Genomic DNA, 17534 nt, shown 5'->3' with positions numbered 1-17534 from the left:
TATATTTATGTTATTAGAGGTATTAACAACAAAATGTTTTATTTGCATGCACACTCTCCTAGGACCAGCAGCCCAGTGTTGAGCAACCTCAACAAGGAGAACCACCAGCTGAGATTCAGGCTATCACACCTGGAAAGGAGGAAGTAAACGGAGAGGATCCAGTGAATCATAATGAAGAGAAGGGGAAGGATGCCTCTCGAGGTAAAGTGCATGTGTGCATCATGCCTTAAGACATAACCAGTAAGAACAGGAAAAGAAACATTAGAAAAGGACTTCAGACAGTTCCTAAAAATCAGAGGAGTGTATAGTTTGCAGGTTAATGTTGTCGCTCAAATTTTCCCTTGTTTTCAAGACAAAGAGAGGGGGCAACTAAGTTGTCTGAGGACATCCCTAGGAAAGGAAAATGGTAATAACTTTCGGAAAATTCTGCTTTCCTTTTTCTCCAGCAAAACATTCCTGGAATATTTCTCCTGAGTTCTTATTCATCACATTTTTACCATACTAGCCTAAGGCTTTTAATTTATAACACTGAGGGAATGAATTTTATCATTCCCTTGTTTATATTGTATGCTTTACAGCTGAATTGATGAATTTTTTTTTTAAAGTTTCTGACCTGGAAACTGGTCTCCAGGATTTGGCTGAGGCAAAGACTGGGGGTGAAGGTGGAGATGGTCCTGATGTCAAGGAGGAGATTGCATCAAATAGAGAGCCTGTTGAAATGCCAGAAGCAGGTATGTCATCCATTCAGAAAGTAATTTATGTGGTTTCTGTTTTTCCAGAATATTATATCTTTAATGCTATAGAGGAAGCATTGTTATTACTTTAATAACAGGGTTCACATATTCTTTGAAAGATAGTTCAGACCCCAGATGCAAAGAAACAGATAGGATCAAGGCTATATCGAATTGAAAATATGAAAACATTTTCTTCTCTTGAGTATAAGTACTTTAAGCAGCAGCTAATAATTTTCAGGTTCTTTTATAATTTCTGCTTGTAACAAATATGGAATGCATTTGTAATAAGTAAATATCAGTTTATTTGAAATACGCTCAGGCATTCAAGTAGGTTCTAATACCAGCTTTAACATAATGTGTGTGATTCTGTGAAATCCCTAACTCCCAAACTCAACTTTACTCATATCAGTTGTGAATTCAGAACAGATAAACTAAAATGCTAATTTTTCAATGCTAATTTTTGTATTCTCTGGTTCTTTTCGATGGAATGCATACAAGAATACTGTTTTTCATGATTTATTTATCATAAAATATCATCTTGAGTCAAGTTATAGCAGGTGAATTGCAATTTCATTACTACTTAAGAAGATGAGCCAACATTCTGCTTGATGTTTGTTAAATTCTGTCAAATTCTTAATTCTATAGCTCTTAAAAAAGTAGTTGCAGTTTAAAATCCTTTCCACAATGAAGCATGAAATGACTGAACAATGAAATGGCAAAAGATAGAAAGATAGTCTAGTTTCCTGTTTCTGTGGCTGATCAAGTTGAGAGAGTGCATGTCGTCAGTGATAAGGCAGGTGTGAGTAAGATACATATGCTAAGCACACCACCTGCCCCCAATTTCAGTCTGTTTCTTTGTTTGTTTGTTTGCTTATTTTATTTGGAGGATAATCACTTTACAACACTGTGATTTTTTTTGCCATACATTCCACTGTCACTCTTAAAGAACTAATAATAATCTGAGCCTCGTGATATAATCATCTCTAACCATATCAAATAGGTTCGTTTTCCTCTTTGATACATCAGTTTAAAGAGTTTTGAAGGGCAAAGTCTGTAACTCTAGTTCTTCCCGCGTAATCAACTTAGCATCTTTCATATACGTGTTTTCCAAATTTCTGACAATTAGTTGCATGGTTCTGACTTTAAAGGAAGAACTTTATGGTTAGGGAAGAATTTCCTGTGTATTAGCCTTCTAGATATTTTCACTGTACATTTTTGTTCCATTTCATTAGAGCATTTAGACAAAAATACAGGTTTCAGACTACTTTCAAGTAACTACAGAACATGATTAAAATGTTCTCATAGAAAAATCTTAGCCTTAAATATGTGTGGTATTTAAAAAGAAAAATACATAATTTACAAAGTACACAAATATAAATTCCTACATCCAATATAAAAGGTAAGAAAAAGAGCAACTGAATAAACCTAAGGGAAAAAGAAAATGACACCTAATAAAAGATGGGTGTGAATTGTTAGGAAGAGGAAACTAAATTCAACTAATAAATAAAGACAATGTACTAGTTTACATAATTTTTTAACACATATATATACATTTTTTAATACTCTTTTCCATTGTGATTTATCACAGGAGATTGGACATAGTTCCCTGTGCTGTATAGTAGGACCTTGTTGTTTATCCATTCTGAATGTAATAGTTTGTATCTGCCAACCCCAAATTGCCAGTCCATTCCTCTCAGTTTACATAATTGTGAAGAAAATGGACAAAGCCCAAGTATACATAATTAGAAATATGAACAAGACCCTAACAGTTAGTATCTTACAGAATTAAATCAGTATAATCTGGAACTCAGATATTTTCAGAATATTGATGAAATGGCTAGTAGGGTAGAAAAACAAATATTATGTAACATACCCCACAGTAACTAAATAGCTAAACATCACAAATACCCTGGGTGAACTTTTGAAATTGGTCAGAGTTGTCTCCAAAAGCCATTTTCATTTAGAAACAAACAAAGAAAAAACCCGCTTTTCCAGATTTTCTTTCTGTCTTCCTACTTGCTTTTCTCTCTCACTCATACTCCCTCTTGCTGTCTGTTTTCTTTTCTTCTTTCCTTTCTTTCCTTCTTTTTTTTGGTGTGGCTGTGAGAAACAGTCCTATTTCTGCTTCACATTTTGATGTCACCATGTCGCCAGTGATAGTAATGACTTAAAATTTGTGTCACCGTAAAATTTATTATACCAACTGGAGTGCTTTTCAGGGTGAAAAGAAACATTTAGAATTACACGAGGGCCACAAGTAAAATGGGGGACAAATGTTTAACCGACTTAAAACAACCATATCAGGGATAAACTAGAACAAATGACAATTTCTACACTTTTCCACAGTAGAGAAGAAACAAATGTAATACTGGCCTTTTTATTTACTTCACTTAAGCAGTAACAGAGATGACAACTGTTTGGCTGTCCTATATTCAGAATATTATTTCAAACCAACACATTTAAATGATAATTTGGGGGGAATTTTTGTTTTTTTGTGTGTATTTTGGTTTTGTTAAGGTGTTTTTTGTTGTTAAATGTTTTACTAAAAGTGTACACAGTTTTGCCTTCCACTGAAAACTACCTTCTAATAGGTTTAAATGATGTCATTTATTCTGAACACAGTGTCTTTGTTTTCCTGGGTAGCTGGGAAGACTAGTGTGGTTTTAAAATACTGGTAATATGTTTGAAAAGTCTATAAAATCTCGAGAGGATTAACTGAAGGTAAGCCAAAGGGTCACCCTTAGTGTTCTTGTTTTAGTCCATTTTATAAAACTGTAGTGAACTTTGTATACCTCTCCTATCATCGAAATAAAATTCTGCTAAGTAACTTTAATGTTATGTTTATATTATAGGTGAAGGGCAACCATTTGCTTGAAAGAAGTTAAACTGAAACCATCTATGCTGGTCTTATATTGTGTGTTTGACTGTTACAGTTCTGTCAATAAAGTTTCTTTTTCTACTTGCATACTTTTTTGTTAAATTTATCGCTGGGTATTTAATGTTACTGAAAGTTCATGGTGTGTGATTTTTATTGTCTAGTTGAGCATGTATGTAGAGTTAGAATGTCTGTATATAGATTTTCTGTCCAAGAATTCCTCTCTATATGCATATTAATTCCAAAACTTTATATCTAGATTCGCTTTTCAAAATATACTATTATATTTCTATATTAACAATTTGTACTGCCTTAAGCTTTATATCTTTTCTCATTTTGCAGCACTAAACAAACCTAGCCAGAATAGTCTTGACTAAAACAGGTGATACTCGGCATTTTTCCTGGTTGGAAGTGAAAAATTTTCTCCATTTCAACCTGTTTACTTTGCTTTTTTGTAGGTATACTTTTTCAGAGGAAGTTCCATTCTATTCCTAGTTTGCTGTCTTGAATGTAGGTTAATTTTCATCAAACACGTATAATGCATCAATTGAGATGATCATAGAATTGTTTTCCCTCCATTTTTCTATTAATGCTGTGAATTACATTGGTAACCTTATACATTTAAACCACCCTTGCACTTCTAGGGTTAAAAAAATTGTTCATGACGTAGTCTTTAGGAGTAATCTGCATGTTAATACATACTCATACATATGTATGTATACCCACATATAAAATAATCATATAAAAGCCTTTGGTCTCTTGAATAAATGGGTTTATGAAATGTGCCACCCAAATCACTTATGGTGTCCCTGATGAAATCATTCACAGAGAAAGATTTTTTAAAACATAATGTACTTGTATTGTCCTATAGAGAAATAGAATGCCAAAGTCATTGTTAAAGGTTGTAGGGAGACAGAGAAAAACAAACTGCTGTCAAATTCCATGGCAGAGATTTAAAGATGGCAAAGGAGTAGGTGGAGGTGGAGTACATCTCTCTCCACGGATACATCAGGAATACACCTCAGACACAGAAGTGCATGCAGAACACCAACTGAAAGCGGACAGGAGTACCTGACCAGTGGATAAGATTGTATAGAAGCACGCAAAACTCGGTAGGATGAAGGAACTAGGGGGAAAAACACGGGTGTTAGTAAGACTGGACCTGCCCTCGGTGGGTGGGGGAACTGAAGCAGGGGTCTGATCCCCGCACTGGGGCAATTGTCTGAGTCAGAAGAGAAACAATTAAGGCTGAGGGTGAAACAGCTGATCTGTGGCAGCCTAAATGGAATGAGAATCAGACATCCTTGCCACAGCCATACATACCCTGGACAGGGATGCAGGTGCCCTGGAAAGTGCAGTGGCTGGGCGCTGGAGTTTAGGGATTGTGGAGAAATCCCAGGGTGAGACCTGCTCTTGACAGCAGAGAGACAGATGGAAGGGGTGTGAAGGAGGAGATTGTGGTGGGAAATGCCTGTGGAGGAAAGCCAGGCAGCCTTGGAAGCAAGGCGATACTGCTGAGTCACGTGTGGGGGGGGGTGGGGGGGGGTGGAGCCTCTCTCTCCCCACACACCAGCATTGGCAGCTGAACCGTAGAGAGGCTCACCCAGAGAGTGTGTGACGCACTGAACTACAGAGTAGGACCGCATCCAGGGTGCTCCTTCAAGTGCCTGACGTGCCAATATACAGAGTAGGAACCCAGCCAGGGGGGCCCCTCTATGTGCCCGATGCACTGAACAACAGAGAAGGACCCCAGGTAAGGGAGCCCTCTAAGTGCCTGAACGGGCAGAGCTACAGAGAAAGACTGGCCAAAGAGGCCTGATCACCAGCTACAACGGGCTCAAAAAAAGACTCTGAGAGGGCATTAACGCCTGCGGCAGGGGCAGTCCATGTCCCTGAATGCTGGGCGCCGCCAGGATCCGCACAAGCCAAGCAGCTGCGCCAACTTAACGCTCAACTCTCACTGGGGCAGAGTTGCCACAAGAAAAAAGAAGTCTTGCACCTATGCACGCAGAGTTGCTTGGGTTGTGTCCAACTCTTTGCGACCCTGTAGACTGTGGCCTGCCAGGCGTCTCTGTCAAGGGGTTCTCCAGGCAAGAATACTGGAGCGTATTAGGTAATACTGGTTGCCATACCCTTCTAGAGCACTATTTTTCTGCTGCCCTAGTGACCAACTCCCCTGAGTACCTGGTGTTGCCCGAACCCCTGCGACCCAAGCAGCTGCACCACCTCCACACTTGGCTGGCTCTCATAGGGGCAAAGCCAAGTCTTCCAGGGCAGCCTCAGGAGCAAAATCCAGTGGACAACCCACATGCAGAGGTGGAAATAAAACCACAGTTGAAACCCAGGGGCAGTGTGGCTAAGGAAGAAGACCCAAAAGCTTCCCAACAGCTGTACAAGCTGCAGATTAAATCCACACGATCAACTAGGCAGATTCTCTGTCTATGGAAGATATAAAAGGACATTGGGAGCTACCACAAAAGAAAACACACTAGTTCTGATAGCTGTGGACACTGGAGGCAAGGATACGCAGGAGTAGGACCAGATTAGAATCTGAGCAACAAGTAACATAAAAGGGAAACCCCATACATTTAACAGCTGATCTTTCAGCAGAAACTCTGCAGGCCAGAAGGGAATGGCAGGATATATTTAACGTACTGAAAGGGAAAGATCTACCGACAAGATTACTGTACCTGGCAAAGTGCTCATTCAAAATTGATGGAGAAATTAAAAGCTTTTCAGACAAGCAAAATTAAGAAAATTTGGTACCACCAAACCAGCTTTATAACAAATGTTAAAGGGACTTATATAGTCAAGAAATACAAGAGAAGAAAAATGATCTACAAAATCAACCCCAAACAATTAAGAAAATGGCAATAGGAACAGACATATCAATAATTACTTTAAATGCAAATGGATTAAATGCTCCAATCAAAAGACACAGACTGGCTGAATGGATGCAAAATCAAGACCCATATATATATGCTGTCTACAACATACCTACTTCAGACCTCAAGACACATACAGACTGAAAGTGTGAGGTTGGAAAAATATATTCCATGTAAATGGGAAGCAAAAGAAAGCTGGATTAGCAATCCTCATATCAGACAAAATAGACTTTGAAGTAAAGAAGATTAGAAGAGGTAAGGAAGGACACTACATAATGATCAAAGTACCAATCCAAGAGGAAGGCATAACAATTGTAAACATCTATGCACTCAACAAAGGAGCACCCCAATACATAAGAGAGCACTAACAAACATGAAAGGAGAAATTGACAGTAACACAAAAATAGTAGGAGGCTTTAACACCCCACTCATACCAATGGACAGATCATCAAAACAGAAAATTAATAAGGAAACACAAGTCTTAAATGATACATTAGATGAGATGGATCTCATTGATAGCTTCAGGACATTCAATCCAAATGCAGAAGAATACGCCTTCTTCCCAAGTGCACATGGAACATTCTCCAGGATAGACCACATCTTGGGTCACAAAACAAAGTTCAGTAAATTTAAGAAAATTGAAGAAATGAATAAATAAAAGTGAAAAAAAAGAAAATTGAAATTGTATCAAGCATCTTCTCAGACCACAATGCTATGAGACGAGATATCAATTACAAGGAAAAGAAAAAGACTGTAAGAAACGCAAACACATGGAGATTAAGCAACATGTTTCTAAATAACCAACAGTTTACTGAAGAAATCAAAAGGAAAATCATAAAAATTTCTAGAAACAAATGACAATGAAAACATGACAACTCAAAACCTATGCGATGCTGCAAAAGCAGTTCTAAAAGGGAAGCTTACAGCAATGCAATCCTACCTCAAGAAACAAGAAAAGCATCGAATAGACAGCCTAACTTTACACCTAAAACAACTGAAAAAGAAGAAGGAAAAATCCCCAAAAATAGCAGAAGGAGAGAAATCATAACAATCTGAGCAGGCATAAATGAAAAAGAAGTGGGCGAAACAATACTAAAGGTTAATAAATCTAAAAGCTGGTTCTTTGAGAAGATAAAACTGACAAAGGTTTAGCCAGGCTCATCAAGAGAAAAAGAGAGAAGAATCAAATCAACAAAATTAGAAATGAAAAAGGAGAGGTTACAACAGACAATGCAGAAATACAAAGGATTATAAGAGACCATTATGAACAACTATAGGGCAATAAAATGGATAACCTGGAAGGAATGGACAGATTCTTAGAAAAGTCCAATCTTCCAAGACTGAACCAGGAAGAAATGGAAATTATGGACAACCCAATTACAAGCACTGAAATTGAGGCTGTGATCCAAAATCTCCTGAAAAACAAAAGCCCAGGATCGGATGGCTTCACAGAAGAATTCTATCAAACATTTAGAGAAGAGCTAATGCCTATCCTTCTAAAACTCTTTCAAAAAATTGCAGAGGAAGGAACACTTCCAAACTCATTCTACGAGGCCACCACCTCCCTCATACCAAACCAGACAAAGACAACAGGAAAGAAGAAAACTACAGGCCAATATCACTGATGAACATAGATGCAAAAATCCTCAACAAAATTTTAGCAGAATTGAGCAACACATCAAAAGCCTCATACACCATGATCAAGTTGGGTTTATTCCAGGAATACAAGGATTCTTCACCATATGCAAATCAATCAATGTGATACACCATATTAACAAATTGAAAGGGAAAAACCATATGATCCTCAATAGATGCAGAAAAAGGCTTTGACAAAATTCAGCACCCATTTATGATTAAAACTTTTCAGAAAATGGGCCTAGAAGGAACCTACCTCACATAGTAAAGGCCATATATGATAAGCCTAGAGCAAACATTATTTTCAGTGGTGAAAAACTGAAAGCATTCCCCCTAAGATCAGGAACAAGACAAGGATGTCCACTTTCACCACTATTATTCAACATAGTTCTGGAAGTCCTAGCTATAGCAGTCAGGGAAGAAACAGAAGTAAAAGGAATCCAGATCATAAAAGAAGTAAAGCTCTCGTTGTTTGCAGATGACATGATACTACTGTACACAGAAAATCCTAAAGATAGTATCAGAAAATTACTAGAGCTAATCAGTGAATTTAGCAAGCTTTCACGATCCAAAATCAATAGACAGAAATCTCTTGCAGTTCTATATAATAACAATGAAAATCCAGAAAGAGAATTGAAGGAATCAATCCCATTCACCATTCCAGCAAAAAGAATTAAATACCTAGGAATAAACTTACCTAAGAATACCAAAGAACTGTATGCAGAAAATGGTAAGACACTCAGGAAAGAAATCAAAGATGGCAGAAACAGATGGAGAGATAGTCCATGTTCGTGGGTAGGAAGAATCAATATTGTGAAAATGACTCTACTACCAAACACATTCTACAGATGTAATGCAATCCCTATCAAATTACCAATGGCATTTTCCACAGAACTAGAACAAGAAATTTCACAATTCATACGGAAACACAAAAGACCATGAATAGCCAAAGCAGTCTTGAGAAAGAAGAATGGAGCTGGAGGAATCAAGCTTCCTGACTTCAGATTATACTGCAAAGCTACAGTCATTAGACAGTATCGTACTGGCACAAAAACAGAAATATAGACCAATGGAACAAGATAGAAAGACTAGAAATAAACCCATGCACCTATGGGTACCTTATTTTTGACAAAGTAGGCAAGAATATACAATGGGGCAAAGACAGCTTCTTCAATAAATGGTGCTGGGAAAATGGGACAGCTACATGTAAAAGAATGAAATTAGAATGCTTCCTAACACCACATACAAAGATAAACTCAAAATGGGTTAATGTAAGACGTACATGTAAGACCAGAAACTATAAAACTCTTAGAGGAAAACATAGGCAGAATACTCAGAGACATAAATCAAAGCAAGATCCTCTATGCCCCACCTCCTAGAGTAATGGAAATAAAAGCAAAAGTAAACAAGTGGGACCTGATTCAACTTAAAAGCTTTTGCACAGCAAAGGAAAGTATAAGCGAGGTGAAAAGACAATCCCCAGAATGGGACAAAATAATAGCAAATGAAACAAGGATTAATTTCCAAAATATACAAGCAGCTCATACAACTCAACACCAGGAAAACAAAGAACCCAATCAAAAAGTGGGGAAAAGACCTAAACAGACATTTCTCCAAAGAAGATACATAGAAGGCTACCAAACACATGAAAAGATGCTCAACATCACTCATTATTAGAGAAATGCAAATCAAAACTACAATGACATATCACCGCACACCGGTCAGAAGGGCCATCCTCAAAAAGTCTACAAACAGTAAATGCTGGAGAGGGTGCCCTGTTGGTGAGAATGTAAATTGATACAGCCACTATGGAAGACGATATGGAGATTCCTTAAAAAACTAGGAATAACACCACCATATGACCCTGCAGTCCCACTCCTAGGCCTATACCCTGAGGAAACCAAAACTGAAAAAGACACATGTATCCCATTGTTCAACCCAGCAGTATTTACAATAGCTAGAGCATGGAAGCAACCTAGATGTCCATGAGCAGATGAATTGATAAAGAAGCCGTGGTACATGTACACAATGGGATATTACTTAGCCATGAAAAGGAACGCCTTTGAGTCAGTTCTAATGAGGTGGATGAACCTAGAACTTATTATACAGAGTGAAGTAAGTCAGATAGCGAAAGATAAATATCATATTCTATTGCATATATACAGAATCTGGAAAAGTCATACTGAAGAATTTATTCACAGGGCATCAATGGAGAAACATAGAGAATAGACTTATGGACATGGGGAGAGGGTAGGAGAGGATGAGATGTTTGGAAAGAGTAACTTGGAAACTTACATTGCCATGTGTAAAATAGATGGGCAACCGGAATTTGCTGTTTGGCTCAGGAAACTCAAACAGGGGCTCTGTGTCAACCTGGAGGGGTGGGATGGGGAGGGAGATGGGGGGTTCAGGAGGGAGGGCATATATGTATACCTATGGCTGATTCATGTTGAGGTTAGACAGAAAAAAACAAAATTCTCTAGAGCAATTATTCTTCAATTAAAAAATAAATAATAAAAAAATTTTCCATGGCAAATGCCACAACATACCTTTCACACACTTCTGACTTACCTTCCAAGTGTTCTGGGTGCAGGGAGAGGGCAGTCACAAATATCTTTTCTCCTCCATAACATCCTCCATTGAATTGATAGTCACCAGATCTCGGGAGTCATCCAGCTGTCTGATTCCTCACTTATATCTTGATTATTACATAATAACAAAATGCTTGCATCTCTGAGCCCTCCTCTGAATCCTCACACACCAAAAAAAATATTTCTGAAACAAAGGACCTACTCAGAATTCACTCTGCTTAGGCAATAACAGGGGATTATAAAAGGCAGCTGTTGTGCCCTTACAGACGTATGAAAATCCAGGTCCGAAAGGACTGAAAATGGGAGGCTCAAATCTACCACATGACTTAAGTTAGAGTATCCCATCTTACCAAAAAGTATGTGACAAAGCTCCTAGGTCATGGAGCTGCCTGAAAAGATTAGATCCTAGCTAGAAGCAAAGGGAAAGGAAGGAGGGGAACTTCCTGAGACAAAGTGACTTGAGTCTTATCTGCTCTGTCTCCTTATTGGTTATGACATGACATAACTGGACTTCCCTGGTGGCTCAGATGGTAAAGAATCCGCCTGCAATGCTGGAGACCTGGGTTCGATCCCTGGGTCGGGAAGATCCCCTGGAGGAGGGCATGGCAACTGATTCCAGTATTCTTGCCTGGAGAATCCCCATGGCCAGAGGTGCCTGGCGGGCTACAGTCCATGGGGTCACAAAGAGTTGGACATGACTGAGTGACTAAGCACAGTACATGACATAACTAAGGGTATCAGTACTGGCTCTGACACACTGTGTGAAGGTAAGAAAGGTATTTACATCCTTTGGATCTGTTTCCCCATTTCTAAAATGGAAATTACAATTTTGCACTAAATGTTTGTTATGACAATACACAGGATAACATATATGAAGGAGGTGTTACATTGGAAATGGATTTGGCTTATTCTGTTCCACTTTTTCATTTAAACTCAAAATGTTTAATTTCATTTACCTTTACAATTATAACTCTCTCACAAATAACACAGATTTTTAATTTCAAGTAGACTACAAGGCTAACTTTTACAATGAATTGGGCTTCAGAAACATATGTTCTCTAAATAAATATATTGATTCAATAGCAGTGTAGCTGGTATGAGACATGGCATCCATTCTAAGGTTGGTTTGTAAAAGAGGACTGAGAAGGCTACACTAAGTCATAGTATGTAGTGACAACTATGCTCCTTGCTGTGTGTGATGACAAAAAAAATAAGCCAATATTCTAGTCATGCAACCCCACAGCACTCAACACCAGACTCTGTCACGTAGTCAGGTAGCCAGTCCCTAAAGAACACTGCAGGGGCTACAGGGCCACACAGTGTACCAATGAGATGTTAGTTTGGCTTGTCTCCTTTTTATGGGCTTGACCAGTAAGGAGACAATGAACCCGAATGGATTCCGTTTCTAACTTACAGACAGTGCAGAAGCAATATGCCCCTGGTGTCAGTTGCCTTGTCCCTAGTCCCACGGTTTGACACTGAATTGGAAGGCCTCAGTAACAGGCACTACAGGTGGTGGGGCTCTGCCGGGAAGGAGTCCACAGCTGTGCCCTATGGACTGAGCAGCTCTGTAGTCCACAGGTGTACTCTCAGCTGGGGCTAGGGAGACCATCCTATGTTCAACCGAAACCAGAGATGGATGAGTAACAACCTTGTGTCAGCCTCCAACTAGATAAGCAGGCAGGTGAGAAATGGCCTCATAGCAGGTCTTCACCAGGCTGCTTATCTCCCCTTGCTGCTAGAGCAACCTGAAGGTTTTCTGCCAAGATTCAAGTCAGCCCGAAGTTTAGCCTTGCCTATGTAGCCTCCGTGTGGACGTGCAAGGTCACCTCGGCACCAAGACAGAGCCACACCCCTACAGTGTCTGGAGCAAGTCTCAAGGCTTTATGTATGGTGCTACAAAAATGACACCTATTATACTGACTCCTCCATGGAGGAGATGCTTTTCTTGTCAGTCATTAGAAAATATTCCTTCATTTAGTACACATACACTGATCCCTAGCGTGTTTCAGGACGTATCTGCAATGCTCAAAATGACCAGTGATGTGAGGTGGATGATGGGAGTATCACACTGGTGGACAAGACAGACACATAAACAGAAAAGAAATGCAGAGGAGAAACACAATGAAGGGGCCTGAGGGGGAAAAAATACCCTGAGTGGAGTGGCCAAGAAGCAGGAGGAAAGCTAGAATATAAGGTTCATTGTAAGAGTGAGAGAGGTTAACTGAACTTCCCACAACCAATGATAACCACTCCTTTCACATACTGATTTTGTGACATAAAGCTGTTGATATCTTTACCTCTGCTATGGACTCAACTCTGTCTCCCACCAAATTTCTATGTTGAAGTGGTAACCACCAATGAAATAGTATTTGAAGATGAAAGTTTTGGAGACAATTAGATTTAGATGAGGTCATGAAAGTGGGGCTCACATAAGAAGAAACACCAATCCGGCTGCTGGGCACACACACCGAGGAAACCAGAATTGAAAGAGACATGTGTACCCCAATGTTCATCGCAGCACTGTTTGCAATATCTAGGACGTGGAAGCAACCTAGATATCCATTGGCAGACGAATGGATAAGAAAGTTGTGGTACATATACACAATGGAATATCACTCAGCTATTGAAAAGAACACATTGGAGTCAGTGTGGTGGATGAGGTGGATGATACTGGAGGTGGATGAAACTAATGAGGTGGATGAAACTGGAGCCTATTATACAGAGTGAAGTCAGTCAGAAAGGAAAACACCAATACAGTATATTAATGCATATATATGGAATTTAGAAAGATGGTAATGATGACCCTATATGCGAGACAGCAAAAGAGACACAAAGATAAAGAACAGACTTTTGGATTCTGTGGGAGAAGGCGAGAGTGGGATGATTTGAGAGAATAGCATTGAAACATGTATGCTACCATATGTGAAATAGATGACCAGTCCAAGTTTGATGCGTGAAACAGGGCACTTGAATCCAGTGCACTGGGACAACCCAGAGGAGTGGGATGGGGAGGGAGGTTGGAGGGAGGTTCGGGACAGGGGCACACATGTCCACCCATGGCTGATTCATGTCAATGTATGGCAAAAACCACCACAATATGATAAAGTAATTAGCCTCCAATTAAAATAAATTAATGAATTTTCAAAAAGAAACTTCAATTGGGCCCTGCAATACTTCTAAATTATTCTAGCTTATCATCAAACCCTCTGGAAAACGCAGACCAGTGGCTCTTAATCTTGCCTGGGGAAAAAAATATATCACTTGGGGGCTCTACAAGCTATAATATCCAGGATATCACACTTAAATATTCTGAAATACTAGGAAATGTTAGGAATTAGGGCCCCAGACATAAGTGTTGCTTATAAAGCTTTCTGGGTCATTCTAACATGCATCTGGAATTAATTGCTGAACCAGTTAAAAAGCCAGGCCTCTGCTGTTTTCACTGGAAAGCATGGAACATGACTCATTTGTGTGGGCTTTAATTTCAGAGGATAACTTACATTAATTAATTTACCTGGTTTAACAAGCAGTCCGACCCTCTGCTTGCTCAAGAGGAAGATGATCCATCAAAAGGCCCTATAAATCAGCAGCCTCCAGATTAACTCAAGGAAACAGAGGAGAAAGTCGCCTCCCAGCCAACCTTCATTCATTTCAGTTAACATGTGTCTCCCTTTCATTTACAGGATGTCTAATTAAGAAGCTATAGCCCTGGTTTAAAGTCCATATAAACTCTTTACATCCACTGTGTGTGTTTGACAAACAGTATACATGGGTGTAATAAAATCAATACTTTGTAAAAATTTTTTTAAAAAAGAAGAAACACCAATGCATTCACTCTGTCTCTCTCTCTGTGTCTGTTTCTCTCTCTCTCACTGCCATGTGAGAACGCAACAAGAAGACACCATCTATGATCCAGGAATGGAGCTCTCGCCAGAATCGAACCATGCTGCCATTCTGATTTGGACTGCCAGTCTCCAGAACAGTGATAAATAAGTTTCTGTTCCTTAATTCACCCATTTTATGGTATTTTGTTTTGGCAGCCTGAGCCGACAAACACAGCTTTCCAGCCAAACATTAAAATAATCACGTTGTTGGACTTCCCTGGGGATCTAGTGGTTAAGAACCCGTCTGCCAATGCAGGACACATGGGTTCAAACCCTGGTCCAGGAAGATTCCACATGTCGTAGGGCAACTAAGCCCGCATGCCACAACTGTTGAACTCACATGCCTCAAATTCTAAAGCCCGCACACCCTACAGCTTGTGCTCTGCACCAAGAGAAGCCACCACAGTGAGAAACCCATGCAACACAACTACAAAGTACCTCCCACTTGCCACAACTAGAGAAAACCCACATGCAGCCATGAAGACCCAGAGCAGCCAAAAATTACTTAATGAATGACAATAAAAATGATATTAATAATAATCACATTGTCAGCATTATATCCATTCAAAAGTATTTATCAACAGTCTAGTCTGTTCTTCAGCCCCTTTATATATGGGAACACTTCAGTGAATTAGTCAATGCAACCCCTGACTGAGAGGTGATCTCAGAAAGTAGCAGAGTGTCCAGAATTATTAACATGAAAGTAGGGAATAATACACTAGTACTAGATGCTTTTGGACCAAGTAATGTGTACATTTCCCCCTCTACAAGAACAGAAATTTGTCAAGAGAAATGTCCTACGATCACTAGTTAATAATGTATTACTTCCAGTAAAGAAATTGCTGGTTTGATAATGGCTATACTTGATTGTGAGTAGCATAGGTCATCATCATTCAGAGGGCAGAAAATTTCTCTGAGCCTCTGCTGGGAGTCAGGCTTCAGGTTCTGGACTGAAAAGGAACTGAGTATATAGTTACAATTATGCGGGATAGACAGACGAGAGCCAGGGGATGCTTAGAACACAGACGAGAGCCCTGTAAATCTGGTGGTCAGGGATGGCTTCTCCCAGGGAATGATGTGTGGGCTTTAGTCTATTTCATCACAAATCACTTTAATCTCTCTGTTCATTACTCCTCTTGTTCACTAATAATATAAATCTCTCTAGTCCATTATCTCCATGTTATAGATGAGGTAATTGAAAATCATTCCATTGTGTGGATATGCCATCATTTGTTTAACAATACGTTGATTGATGGATACTGTGGTTGTTTCCAGTCTGGAGCTTAATAAGTAAAGCATTCACGTAAAAGACTTTGTGTAGATACATATTTTCCTTTGTCTTGAAAAAATACTCAGGATTGGAATGGCTGAAGCCTACAGTATGTATGCCTTTAACTTTTTAATAAAGTATGTGGTATACATAATTACATTCCCAGCTATGTATGACAGTATGACTCAGTTATATATGAGTTCCATTCTTGAAAACTCTTGGCATGGTCAGACTTTTAAATTTTCACCATTCCAATAGGTGTGTAGTGGTATCACATTCTAATTTTGATTTGCATTTCAATATATTGAGCATATTTTCTGGTGCTGACTTGCCAGCCATATGTATTCTGGCCTGTTCCAATCTCTTGCACAGATCTTTGGGGTTGTTTGTCTTTTATATGCTATTAAGATTTGCTATTGATTTTTATTTATTCATTCAGAAACTTTGCCGTGATGTGCCTTTGTCTAAAGCTTCACTTGTCCTGCATTCTCATGGCCTTCATTTTTAGGACCATTGTTTCATTATTTCTCTGATAATTTTTTCTCCCTTTTTCTCTGTTCAGAGTACCTGGACATTTTCTTAACTTAACTGAGGGCCACATTTATTAGGACTTCGTTTGTTTACTTTTCTCCCCTTCTTTCTTTTTAATCAAGTAACTGGAAGATTTGCTCAGCATCTTTGTTCTCAAGTATTCTAGGGACTTCAGAGTCAGTGAATGCATGGAGATTTGGGCAGAGCTGTGGGCCTGGAGAGGGCAATGGATACTCTGGGCCCATGCCTTGTCCTAGCACCTCTTCTATTGGATGTTCAATTTTATCCTTTATCGTAACCTGTAACAAACTGCTAAACATAAATTTTTTTGGACTAACAAAAAGAAGAAGACAATAATATTAACAAGAGAGAAACTTTCTTCTTGATAAAAAGCTAAATCTTGGCCAGCAATGACCCAAATATTCTACCTATGGGAAGACTGCTTCCCATGTGAGCAAGAAGGCATTGAGGTAGTCCCTTTGATTGGAAGCATTCTATACTTGCAAATATTTACTCATAGAACTTGAGAATCCATTGTCTTAAGCTTCCTAAAGCTCCAATTCCTTGCCCTCTGACCTTGGACTTTGAGAGAGTCTTTGAAAGGAGAAGAATTACCTACCCTGGCTGTCTCCCAAGGCAAAGATTCAAAGGAGAGGTGAAGACTAGATGGTAAAGTGGAAGCACTTGAGCTCACATCCTCTCACAAAAACTCTGAAATCACAACTAACTGCTGAACAACCATCGACAGAAAGACTGGAACCTACCAAAAAAGATATTCTACATCCAAATGCAAAGAATAAGCTACAATAAGATGGAAAGAGGGGTGCATTCACAATGCAATCAAATCCCATCCCCACTTGGTGAGCAAACCACACACTGAAAAATAGTTACATCACAGAGCTTCTCCCACAGGAGGAGTTCTAAGTCCAATGTAAGGCTCCAGAGTCTGGGAGTCTGGCTTGAGAACTGAAGCCCACAGATCATTTAGCTTTGAAGGCCAGTGGGACTTCATCACAGGAACTCAAGAGGACTTGGAAAAACAGAAACTCCACTCCTGGAGGGTGCACACAAAGTCTTCTGTGCACCAGAACCTGAGGGAAAAGCTGTGACTCATAGGACCCAGGGC

The 17534-nt window shown here is 39.3% G+C and overlaps 1 protein-coding gene and 1 long non-coding RNA gene across 9 annotated transcripts in view; both read left to right on the top strand.

Annotated features, from left to right (window-relative positions):
- LOC122434999 (neurofilament medium polypeptide-like) overlaps positions 1–17534 on the top strand; it is a 181071-nt gene that overhangs the window by 80211 nt on the left and 83326 nt on the right. For 5 of the 8 annotated variants that reach the window (XM_043458839.1, XM_043458843.1, XM_043458841.1 and 2 more), the window contains 2 exons: positions 63–201; positions 606–731. The exons of the other annotated variants lie outside the window; for them this stretch is intronic. In XM_043458839.1, coding sequence (XP_043314774.1) covers positions 63–201; positions 606–731 — 265 coding nt within the window. The remainder of the gene's footprint in view (positions 1–62; positions 202–605; positions 732–17534) is intronic. 8 annotated transcript variants of the gene reach the window in all.
- Positions 13277–13464, top strand: LOC122435019. The gene is made up of 2 exons (XR_006267552.1): positions 13277–13399; positions 13434–13464. It is a non-coding gene; the product is annotated as an uncharacterized LOC122435019 (long non-coding RNA).

The sequence above is a fragment of the Cervus canadensis genome, chromosome X (assembly GCF_019320065.1).
Source record: "Cervus canadensis isolate Bull #8, Minnesota chromosome X, ASM1932006v1, whole genome shotgun sequence".
Taxonomy (NCBI): Eukaryota; Metazoa; Chordata; class Mammalia; order Artiodactyla; family Cervidae; genus Cervus; species Cervus canadensis.
This window is presented reverse-complemented; position numbering and strand designations above follow the sequence as displayed.